This window comes from Myxine glutinosa, chromosome 1 (assembly GCF_964187855.1).
Source record: "Myxine glutinosa chromosome 1, kmMyxGlut1.1, whole genome shotgun sequence".
NCBI classification, from domain to species: Eukaryota; Metazoa; Chordata; class Myxini; order Myxiniformes; family Myxinidae; genus Myxine; species Myxine glutinosa.
This window is the reverse complement of record NC_136261.1, coordinates 426,992,924-427,005,443: the sequence shown is the minus strand read 5'-3', so window position 1 is coordinate 427,005,443 and position 12,520 is coordinate 426,992,924. Positions and strand designations below refer to the sequence as shown.

General features: G+C 50.0%; 1 protein-coding gene across 1 annotated transcript; it reads right to left on the bottom strand.

Annotated features, from left to right (window-relative positions):
• Positions 1-347: 347 nt before the first annotated feature.
• LOC144894317 (uncharacterized) lies at positions 348-11,884 on the bottom strand. Its single transcript, XM_078786918.1, has 2 exons — positions 10,462-11,884; positions 348-421 (listed from the first exon to the last, which is right to left on the bottom strand). The coding sequence occupies exons 1-2, from the start codon at positions 11,882-11,884 to the stop codon at positions 348-350; spliced, it is 1,497 nt and encodes a 498-aa protein (XP_078643044.1).
• Positions 11,885-12,520: the final 636 nt, after the last annotated feature.

The following is a 12,520-nucleotide window of genomic DNA, read 5'->3' as shown; positions in this document are numbered from 1 at the left end:
CTACAAGGCAAGCCAGTTGGAACCTTCACCTGTCGAGCATCCGTTCCATTCCACCTTGGTTCTTTTCATATGACAGAATCAATAATGCAAGGTATCTGACATCGTATTGGTTTGAGATGTGCTGCTTGAGACAGAGTCACCCTGACATCTATGCAGAGTTTCAAGCTGGGAATTTTGTTGCACAAACACAACAGAAGCATGGGTTTGCTCAAATTGGTTGTGACCAAATAATTGAGCAAACTGCAAACCGAGACTCCAAGACAAAAGGAGGAGTGACTGGATTCACACTCAAGAAGGGTGCAGTGCACATTATTGAAATATGAAAGAACTGCCATTACGAGGAATTGTCAGGAGATGGCGATGGTTGGTCGTGACACTTCATGTCGGGCCCATGTTGACTTAGACAGAACACGAAAATGGCCTGATGAGAAGAACATACAGAACATCATGGATACAATTCAAAATATGGTCAACCCTTTTGATCCTTCACTAGAATGAGACAAGCTGTTTTACATCACATCAGGTCAGCTTGCATCAGACCTGTCGCTGCAGACCTTCATGAAGCGAAGGAGAAAGGTGAGGTTGCCTTCACAACATTCTGCCAGACAAGACTTCAATCAAATTATGTTGGTTTTCATGACACCATGACGAAGATGAAGCTGAAGCTGAAGACTTTCAAGGATATAGATAAATCGACCATAACAAAAGTGAAGGGTAAAGAAATCGCCTTGATAACTGACCAGGATCTGTCCGCAGGCTGATTGTTGTTGGTTCAGTGAGAAAGGTTGACATCAAAGAGATGCTGGTTCATTCATTGGGTCCATTTCCTGCACCACTGGCAAACCATGATGGCTCTCCTGTGAAAACCAAAAAGACAAACTCATGAACTTCCTGGAGGGATCAGTTGAGGAGATGCAATTTGGATCAATGTGGGTATGGGATTCGATGGCACTCATCAGAGTCGTCAAACCACAGCCAACATTTGGACAGTTTGCTGATGAAAAGTTGAAAGTCCTTGTGAAACAGGCAGAGATGAACAAATCCAAAGTTGTGCACTTTGTTCCAGACAGATACATGTCTGGCAGCATAAAGAATGCTGAAAGAGGAAGATGAGCAGAGGGAGGGACACAGATCAGTGAAATATTTTCTCCTGATCAGAGGACTCCAAAACAATGGTCCAAGTTTCGATCTTGTGGTGACAACAAGGAAAATCTGCTCCAGTTTCTGTTCAAACAGTGGTGCAAGACTGGGAAGCTGATTGATTACATCACAATTATTGTTGGACATTGCATTGAGTGTCATTCTATTGGAAAGCATGGCAATGATGAGGAAGTTTTGCAAATCCCATGTCTGTTCTCAACACAAGAAGCCAATTCGAGACTTCTACTTCACTCCTCATACGCTGAAAGTAACAGTGATCACATCATCATCATGATCAGACCAGACACCGATGTCTTGGTACTATGTGTGGCATTTTGCAAGGACATAGATGCAGAGGTCTACTTCCACACAGGCAGAGGAAGTAATACACGCACAATTGTTGTCTGTCACATAATTGACCATTTCAGGAAAGAAGTTTGTTCTGCGTTTATAGGATTTCATTGTTTTACTGGATGCGACACAATGAGTGCTTTGTATGGTAATAGTAAACCAAAATCTGCAAAGATCTTCACATCAAATAAAGACCACTGATCCACATTTGAAAAGCTTGGCATGACGTTTACAGTACCACCATCCTTGCATGAAGACATCGAAGCATACACCTGTGAACTCTATGGGCAGAAGGGCTGTCATGACGGCAATGAAGCAAGATGCAGAATGTTCAAGACTGGGAGCTGTGGAGAGAAAAGCTTGCCTCCAAACAGAGATTTCATGCACAAGCACATATAGCGAGCAAACTCCCAAGCAGCCATTCACAAAATGTGCCTTATCAGCAAACCAGAAATATCATCACCAAAGAACAATGGTTGGGATATTGATAATGGTTTGCTCACCATAGACTGGCTGGGTCTTCCCCCAGCACTATCAAGTGTAATGGAACTTTCCCATTGCTCTTGCAAGAAGACATAATGTACTCGAGAGCGGTGCTTGTGTTTGCTCATCAAGCTTCCCTGTACTGATTTGTGTTCATTTAAAGTCTGTGCAATTCAGGCGTCTGTTCCTGACTTGACAGAGATTGAGGGAGATTTTGACACTCTGGAATCAGATGAAGATGCTTAATTATTTCCTTATACTCTGTGGGTTTTTATAACTTGAGTCCATTAGTCATTGATTTATTTTGATGTTTTGCTACTGAATGCACAAATATGATTGACAGGAATGCATTATGTTATTGTATCAACAAAAATCTCTGCGTTTTTGTTCTTTTTTCTTCATTTTACAACAAAGGTTTTGCCACTTTCTATAGAATGGGGTCATTTCCATTTGAAAATGAAAGATTAATGAATACAAAATTTTGTATTTCAGATGAATGTAAGACTGAGAAATTATGCATTTCATAGTTAAAAGATTATACTGTAGCGGTTACCGCTGGATGTACATAATCGCCTTGCACCGGCCAGAACATGGCCAGACGCGCCTTTCCCGGGCATGCCCGGACTCACTGTTCCCGGGCACGCCCGAACCTCCCGGGCACGTCCGGTCTCGTCTTTCCCGGGCATGCCCGCTCTCGCCTTTCCAGGGCTCGCCCAGAGCATCCGGGCATGCCCGCTATCGCCTTTCCAGTGCTCGCCCAGAGCGCCCGGGCACGCCCAGCCTCGACTTGCCAGGCCGCAGCCAAACACGCCCGGGCAGGTCCAGACTCGCCTTTCCAAGGCTCGCCCTTGATACCCGGGCATGCCCGGTATAGCTTTTGCCGGGCAAACTTCCCGACATAAATGTGTATATATATTGTAACGAATGTGGAAACGTTACAATGTGAACGTTACAAAAGTATGGTAACACCCTGTTAATGAAAATAATGGTCGCAGCCGTCCTCCTAGTTAATTCCATGAAACTTACACGCAGGTCACGATATATCTTTTAAATAGTGTATTTCCTTATTCCATGTAGGCTAAATATGTGTTTCCCACGAGATTGACTTTGCATTGTATCAAACAAAATAAGCGTAGGCCCTTCCAATTTCCCCAAACATCTCCGCTCTCCAAAGTTCCTTTCAAAAGGGGAGTTGTTTTCAATCCCGCAGGCCGCCATTGCCCATGTGCTTTGAGTCGGAGAAGAAAGGCGTGTCTGCACCTCGTCATAAGAGGGAAGGAGTGAACCAGCCCTAACAGCCAATCAGCACCGCGGTGAGCAACCCGGTAGGCGTGCCCTCGGAGCCGGCGGCTTGATTTCGCCCGAGGTGATAAAAGCGACTGTAAGGGACTGCTTTACGAGATGACTTGGGAGATGACCTGGGAGATGAGCAAAGAGGCGGCACCAAGAGGAGCGGTGAGATGCGAAATGCTCCAAGCCAAAGAGGAGAGTTACTCGGCAAGTAAACCAGCTTTGGAGAGATGCGCTGAAAGGAGGGAGATGGCTCCACCACAAGAAGAGGAGCAGGTGTGCCGAACCAGCGCGTGACGTCTACCGCAGCGGATACGCGACGGAGGGTTTTCCCGCCAAAACCACGAGGCATTGAGAGCTGCTGCCTCTGACTTTGCCTCCCTCTCAAGCAATCCACCTCAAGCCCTACCTGCCTGCAATATCCCCTGTGTAAGTGTGAACGTCCTGTCCTGCTCGTTGTCTTGGGGTTAAGTAAAAATGAATAGTGTAAGTTAACGATTCGCTGTGTTACTGCTTCTTCCATCCATTGCTTGTGTGTGTATAATAAATCTGTTCTTCCTCCGTATTCTTCTTCTTATTATTTTTCATTCTCTTTCGGTCGCTTTAGAGGTTTCCCGATTGAATATCTGTGGGGCGATCTGGTCAACGTCGGGTGGAATCGGGTTCTAATCGGGGAGTAACTGTTCGGACGCGGTTAAATACACCATCGCTCGGTCAATATAACATCTAAAGCCGCATCTGTAACAATATTGTTGCCCGAAAAACGGGCTTGTCAGAATACCTGAGCTGTTTTGTTTCAATAAAGCAACTCGGACGAATTCCGTCTTTGGTCGCGTCAATTCTTTCGACTCGCGTTGGAGCGCAGTTCCTTCATTGGTGACCTACCGACATGGATACGGCAGTGACGCTTAAACTGCCTACCTTCTGGGAGGCTCACGCGGCTGTTTGGTTCGCCCAGGCGGACTCCCAGTTCGCCCTGCGAGGCATCACCGCGGACGACACCCGCTTCCACCATGTTGTGGCGGCGCTCGGTTCCGTCACCGCAGCCCGCGCCTTGAGCCTCCTCCAGCACCCGCCGGCTGCTGACAAATACGACGCGCTGAAGACGCTCCTCCTCGGTGCATTCGCCCTCTCACCGGCAGCAGGCGCACGGTGCCTGCTTGACCTGCCCGAGCTCGGCGACACACGCCCGTCCGAGCGCATGGACTATATGCTCTCGTTGCTCGGCGAGCACTCTCCGGCATTCCTTTTCCGGGAGCTGTTCTTCCGTCAGCTGCCTAACCCGGTACGCCTCGCCCTGGCTGGCACGTTGATCACTGATTCCCGCGCCCTCGCCAGGGAAGCCGATAAGATCTCCTCGGTGGGCCAGCACATCGGCGCGGTTACCTGGAGCCCGCCGCCGTCCGACACAACGCCCACGATGCCCGAGCGCCCTGCGCGGTTGGAGGCCGAACTGCCGGTGCAACTGGCGGCCGCCACGCCGCACCGCCCGCTTCCGACACGACGGCCGGGACCTCCACCTGACCGGGCGTGGTGTTATTACCATGCCAGGTTCAGACACAAGGCTCGGACGTGCCAGCCCCCGTGCACTTTCGGCAGGTCGGGAAACGGCCGGGCCGGCGTTCATTCCCAGCCATGAGCGCCGGCCACTCGGGCAACTTGCTGTTTATTTGGGACAAAGCATCTGGACGGCGTTTCCTGTGCGACGCCCAACTGAGCGTCATACCTGCCTCTGAGCAGGACAGGCTGGACGCAGTTTGCGGCCCCTCTTTGGTCGCTGCTAATGGCTCGGCCATACGCACTTTCGGCCCACGCGTCGTCACCCTCTGCTTCGGCAGCCAGCGCTTTCAATGGACTTTTGTTACCGCCAGCGTCCCCGTGGCTTTGCTGGGCGCCGACTTCCTCTGCGCGCACGGGCTGCTGGTCGACGTCAAACGACGTCGCCTTGTCCACGCCGAGACCTTCAGCTCCCTGGCGTGCACAATGAGCAGCTTCGCGCCGACCGAACTGGCGTGCGCCCTCCCGGCAACGAACGAGTTCGCTCGCCTGCTCGTGGAATTTGCGGCCCTCACGCGGCCGACGTTTTCGGCCGTCGCGGTGCGGCACGGGATCGAGCACCACATACCCACTACGGGCCCGCCGGTCTACGCCAGGGCCCGCCCCCTCGACCCAGCCAAGCTCGCCGTGGCAAAGGCCGAATTCGACGCGTTGGAGCACCTCGGCATCGTGCAGCGCTCCGATAGCGCGTGGGCCTCGCCACTGCACATCGTGCCAAAGCCGGGGGGTGGATGGCGCCCGTGTGGCGACTACCGCCGTCTCAATGACGCTACCACCCCCGACAGGTACCCGATCCCGCATATTCAGGACTTTTCCGCCCGTTTGGCGGGACGGGTCATCTTTTCGAAAATTGACCTGATACGGGGCTACCATCAGGTACCTGTCCGGGTGGCCGACGTCCCGAAGACGGCCGTCATCACGCCGTTCGGCCTGTTCGAATTTTTGCGGATGCCGTTTGGCCTCAAGAACGCGGCCCAGGCGTTCCAGCGCTTGATGGACGGCGTGCTGCACCTGCCGTTTCTTTCGTCTATCTGGACGACATCCTCGTCGCCAGCACGTCCCGCGCCGAGCACCTCCTCCACCTCCGAACACTGTTCGGTCGCCTCAGCGAGCACGGCTTAATTGTCAACCCAGTCAAATGCCACTTCGGCGCGACGACCGTTGACTTTTTGGGCCACCGCATCACCAAGACCGGGGCCGTGCCACTGCCGACCAAGGTCGAGGCCATCACCACGTTCCCGCGTCCCCGTTCCATCAAGGCCCTCCAAGAGTTCCTCGGCATGGTGAATTTTTATCACCGATTCATGCCCCGCGCTGCTCAGCTCATGCGGCCCCTCTACGAGGCCCTCCGGGGCAAGCCGGCCAAGCATGACATTGTTTGGTCCGCGGCCATGGACGCGGCCTTCGCCAGTGCCAAACGGGCCCTCGCCGACGCAACGCTGCTGGCTCACCCGGTGCTCAACGCGCCCATCGCCCTCACTACGGTCACCTCCAACTACGTGGTGGGCGCCGTCCATGAGCAATGGGTGGACGGGGTTTGGCAGCCACTCGCTTTTTTCAGCCGGCAACTCCGGCCGAACGAGTTAAACTACAGCACGTTCGACCACGAGCTGCTCGGGCTATTCCTGGCCGTTCGCCATTTCCGACACCTCCTGGAGGGCCGCCCGTTCACGGCTTTCGTCGACCACAAGCCGTTGGTCTACGCAATGGCTAAGGTCATGGAGCCGTGGTCGGCCCACCAGCAGCGCCACCTCTCCGCCGTGTCGGAGTTCATCACGGACATCCAGCACGTCGCCGGCAAAGACAACGCCGTGGCCGACTGCCTTTCGCGGGCCAGCGCGAACGCGGTCCACTTCGGCGTGGACTTCACGCTCATGGCGGCCGACCAGACCACCGACGCCTCGGTGCAGGCACTCCGCGTGGCGGACACGGGCCTCCACCTGGCCGACATCCCCTTCGCGGGCACCGTCCTGCTCTGCGACGTCTCCCAGGGCCAGCCTCGCCCCATCCTGCCCGTTTCCTGGCAGCGCCGCATCTTCGCCTCCATCCACAGCCTTTCTCACCCGGGCCGGAAAGCTTCTCAGAAGCTGGTGTCGGCGCGTTTCGTCTGGCACGGCCTTCGACGAAACATCCGCGACTGGGCCAACGCCTGCACGGCCTGCCAGCGAGCCAAGGTCCACCGCCACACCCAGGCCCCGCTGGCACCTTTCGCCGTGCCTGAATGGCGTTTCGACCATGTCCACGTGGACCTGGTGGGTCCCCTGCCCCCATCGCGGGGGTTCACCCACCTGCTCACCATGATGGACAGGACCACCAGGTGGCCGGAGGCCGTGCCCCTCACCTCCACCACCACCGCTGACGTGGCGCAGGCGTTCATCGCCACCTGGGTCACGCGCTTCGGCGCACCAGCGGACATCTCGTCCGACTGCGGCCCACAGTTCACGTCTGAGCTTTGGGGTGCGGTCGCCCGTTCGTTGGGGGTCACGCTGCACCGCACCACGGCTTACCACCCCCAAGCCAATGGGTTGTGCGAGCGGTTTCACCGCTCCATGAAGGCCGCACTCATGGGTCCTTTTGGGCCTTCGGGCCTTTGCTGCCGTGGGTCCTTTTGGGCCTTCGCACGGCCCCCAAGGAAGACCTCCAGGCATCCGCCGCCGAGCTCGTCTACGGCCAGCCACTCCGTGTCCCGGGCGAATTCGTGCCTGACGCTACCAGTCCCTGGTCCGCCGCTCGCCAGCGCTCGGACCTCCAGGAGGCCGCCCGATGATTTGCCCCCGTGCCGACGTCCCACCACGGTGGCCCCCAGTCCTACGTCCCCCTGGCGCTTCGCACAGCAGAGTACGTCTTTGTGCATCATGACGCGCACCGGGGGCCACTCCGGCCGCCGTACGACGGGCCCTTCCGGGTCCTGCGACGGGGCGACAAGTCTTTCATCGTCGACTTCGGCAGCCGGCCGGACCGGATTTCTGTGGAACGCCTCAAACCGGCGCACATGGACGTCGACCGACCACCACGGTTGGCCCTTCCTCCGTGGTGAGGCCGCCCCCCGTCCACAGTTCCCCCCACTCGACCACCCACCACCACGTCAGACCCCTCCCCACGACCCTCCAGGGGTCGCTTCGGCCGGGTCATCCGGACCCCCCTTAAATTGACCCTGCCGGTGCAGGTCGATTCTGGAGGGGCGTGTGTAGCGGTTACCGCTGGATGTACATAATCGCCTTGCACCGGCCAGAACACGGCCAGAAGCGCCTTTCCCGGGCATGCCCGGACTCACTGTTCCCGGGGCACGCCTGAACCTCCCGGGCACGCCCGGTCTCGTCTTTCCCGGGCATGCCCACTCTCGCCTTTCCAGGGCTCGCCCAGAGCGTCCGGGCATGCCCGCTATCGCCTTTCCAGGGCTCGCCCAGAGCGTCCGGGCATGCCCACTATCGCCTTTCCAGGGCTCGCCCAGAGCGTCCGGGCATGCCCGCTATCGCCTTTCCAGTGCTCGCCCAGAGCGCCCGGGCACGCCCAGCCTCGACTTGCCAGGCCGCAGCCAAACACGCCCGGGCAGGTCCAGACTCGCCTTTCCAAGGCTCGCCCTTGATACCCGGGCATGCCCGGTATAGCTTTTGCCGGGCAAACTTCCAGACATAAATGTGTATATATATTGTTGCCCGAAAAACGGGCTTGTCAGAATACCTGAGCTGTTTTGTTTCAATAAAGCAACTCGGACGAATTCCGTCTTTGGTCGCGTCAATTCTTTTGACTCGCGTTGGAGCGCAGTTCCTTCAATACCTGTGTTTTCTTTTCGCCGAGAACAGTTTATACTGCGGGGTAAAACAAAACGAATGTCGTTTAAGAATGTGAACTTTTGTCCTGTCGGGACGGATTTTCAAATGAAAAATTACAATGAATATGCATGCCAAGTACAATATCGATCCTTTTTCATTTATTATTGAACCAAATTATATGTGCAGTCCTTAATGTGCACCAACTTGCCGATAGTCAGAGGAATTGGAGGAGTTGCATGTTTGTGTAATGATTCAGACTAACTATGATGTCCTCATACAAACTTGTTTACATCAAGACTTGTTATACGCACTATCATATGCATGTCAAAGAGAATATGTGAAACACACGAGCCGTTTATAAACTGAACATAAATGGTATATTTGAGTGGATTTGCCATTATTTAGTGCTGTTTCAGATAGGGATGCACACAGCTTGAGAGAGAATGAGAGACAGAGGAGGGAGGGGAGGGGAGGAGGAGAGTTAGATAGAGAGAGGATGAATTATGATTCTGAAAAATGTGACTTTTAAAATGAGTGCATGTGTGTGTCTGCATGGGTGTGCATATGTGTGTGTATGTGTGTGTGTGTGTGTGCATGTGTGTGTGTGTGTGTGTGTGTGTTAAATGGAGAGAAAGGAGAAGGAAACAGGAAATATTTACAAGAAAGAAGAGTGAATGAGGATCATTTGGAATATAAAAAAGAATGATAAGGATGTGCACGTGTTATGTGTGTAAAAGTATGTGTGTGTTTTTGTGTGTCTGTGTGTCTGTATATCTGTATATCTGTATATCTTAAGAGGACAAAAAGAGAGAAAGGTAGTATGGGGATACTACAAAAATATAAATACCCATTAAAGTATATGTGTTGAAATAGTTTCTTTAATGCTTCATTTTTGTATTCCAAGTTATAAATATAGGGATGTGGGGTGGGATCACGAGTCCCCAAAGTATACCAGTATGTTTCGAGCCTGGCTAGTCTAATATACAGGGCAGATTTATACTTTTAGTGAATCAATTGATGCATATAAACAGTTTGTGAAATATTGGTTGCTAGGGATATTTTTACCATAGCAACCGACACCAATAGGAATTATGTACATGAAATAATCCACAAAATAATATCCGATAGCATCAGATGATTTGCAAAATCATACATTTGCATGATCAGAGGATTGCAATGCTCAAAATCTCGATTTAGAAGCATCTATGCAACCGTTGCTAGGGAAAAGGAAGTCCTCACCAACGGAGTTTAACTTCCTCTTCGTTTTTGACCGTTGCTCATTAATGTGCAAATTTCGAACATGGGAACATTTCATTAATGGTTCATATACACTTATTAAACATATCAAGCACATATGCAGATACTTCTCATCGTAGACCACGGAATTCGAAAACCAAGCAGAATTAGTGGACTCGGCCCATGGTCTATTTGTATGGATGCTCTCGTTGATTGTTATCTCCACAGACCGGTTTTATTTAGAAGGTGGAAGGAAGTTCTCCCAGAACTCAAAATCTCCACCTCCTTTTTCGGTAAAGGATTCTTTTTCATTAACCAGTTTGTGAAACTTCGTTCTCATAGCTTTGGTCCAAGGGCTCGTTTCAGAATCCTCACTGAACCTCTGACAGCTTCCACCTGTAGATTCTTTGTCATGATATTCCCCGGAATGCTTTATAAGTACTTCTTTGGGATTTTCTTGATCATCTGGATTCCCTGTTGCTCTGACAATCACTGGTACAATTTCAGATTTCTTCAATTTCCAAATCCTCCTCATCTCATTTTTCATACCCTGGTATTACAGATTTCAGCTCTCCTGTATGGATCCTCATATGTAATTTCAAACTGTCTTTTCGAGAGAAACCTTTATCACATATCGAGCATTTGTGAGGACGCTCTCCTGCATGGATTTTCATATGCGATTTCAAACCGACGTTATGAGAGAAACCTTTATCACATATCGAGCATTTGTAAGGTTGCTCTCCTGTATGGATCCTCATATGCGATTTCAAACTGCCTTTTCGAGAGAAAGCTTTATTACATATCGAGCATTTGTAAGGTTGCTCTCCTGTATGGATCCTCATATGTAATTTCAAATGGCTGTTTTGAGAGAAACCTTTATCACATATCGAGCATTTGTAAGGTCGCCCTCCTGTATGGATCCTCATATGTAATTTCAAACTGTCTTTTCGAGAGAAAGCTTTATTACATATCGAGCATTTGTAAGGTTGCTCTCCTGTATGGATCCTCATATGTAATTTCAAATGGCTGTTTTGAGAGAAACCTTTATCACATATCGAGCATTTGTAAGGTTGCGCTCCTGTATGGTTCCTCATATGTGATTTCAAATTGCTGTTTTGAGAGAAACATTTATCACATATCGAGCATTTGTAAGGTTGCTCTCCTGTGTGGATCCTCATATGTAATTTAAAATGGCTGTTTTGAGAGAAACCTTTATCACATATCGAGCATTTGTAAGGTTGCTCTCCTGTGTGGATCCTCATATGTAATTTCAAATTGCTGCTATGAGAGAAAGCTTTATCACATATCGAGCATTTGTAAGGTTGCTCTCCTGTATGGATCCTCATATGTAATTTCAAATCGCTTTTTCGAGAGAAACCTTTATCACATATCGAGCATTTGTAAGGTTGCTCTCCTGTATGGATCCTCATATGTAATTTAAAATGGCCTTTTCGAGAGAAACCTTTATCACATATCGAGCATTTGTAAGGTTGCTCTCCTGTATGGAACCTCATATGTAATTTCAAATGGCTGTTTTGAGAGAAACCTTTATCACATATCGAGCATTTGTAAGGTTGCTCTCCTGTGTGGATCCTCATATGTAATTTCAACTTGCTGCTATGAGAGAAAGCTTTATCACATATCGAGCATTTGTAAGGTTGCTCTCCTGTATGGATCCTCATATGTAATTTAAAATCGCTGTTTCGAGAGAAACCTTTATCACATATCGAGCATTTGTAAGGTTGCTCTCCTGTATGGATCCTCATATGTAATTTCAAACTGTCTTTTCGAGAGAAAGCTTTCTTACATATCGAGCATTTGTAAGGTCGCTCTCCTGAATGGACCCTCATATGTAATTTCAAACTGCTGCTATGAGAGAAACCTTTATCACATATCGAGCATTTGTGAGGATGTTCTCCTGCATGGATCCTCATATGTTTCTTCAAATTGCTTTTTGTCAAGAAACCTTTATCACAGACAGAGCACTTGTGCGGATGTTTTCCTGTATGAATCCTCATGTGTATTTTGATGTTATTCATTGAAGCAAAATCCATTCCGCACACGTTACACTTATAACGTATTCCCTTTTCTACAACCTTTTTGTGTTTGTTCAATTTAATATTAATCTTGGTGTTGTGAGGCCCAGACATGCACTTGTATTTTATCGGAAGTGAGTCTTGATTTCGTGATTTTTTCTTCAAAAAAGGCTTCTTCTTCACTGTCAAGCTGCGCCTGGACCTTATTTGTCCCTTATTACTTCTGGATTGTTCTACAGAAAGAAAGAACACAACAATTATTTTTTTTGTCAAAATCAAAATGCAAAATATTTAACACTTTTCCAAAAATTTAATATTTTCTCAACACAAAATATCTCTTCTACAAAGTTAATTTTTTACGTTTCCACTCACCAGTTGCAAAACGGGCAGCACTCCCGTTTGTCATGTGAATATCATCTGAACCTTTCTTTGCTGAAGCACATTTTGAATCTTCTGTGACAGATGAATCATTGTTGTGTTGTCTGCCTTCCACATTTGCAGGATAGACATCACCTGTGTACAAATCAGCATCAGTAGTTTGGAGGGAAATAAGACTGAGATCCATATGGAGAGATCATAGAACATGTTACGTCATGAAATGTATACTTCCATTTAAATATAAACAGAGGGGCGATACCCCTGGGCGCTCAGCTG

Coding starts and splice junctions, on each gene's coding strand:
- LOC144894317 (XM_078786918.1), bottom strand. CDS start 11,884: ATGGATTTTGCTTCAATGAATAACATCAAAATACACATGAGGATTCAT. Junction 422..10,461: donor TCCTCACAAATGCTCGATAT/GTGATAAAGGTT, acceptor TCTTCTCATCAG/GCCATTTTCGTGTTCTGTCT.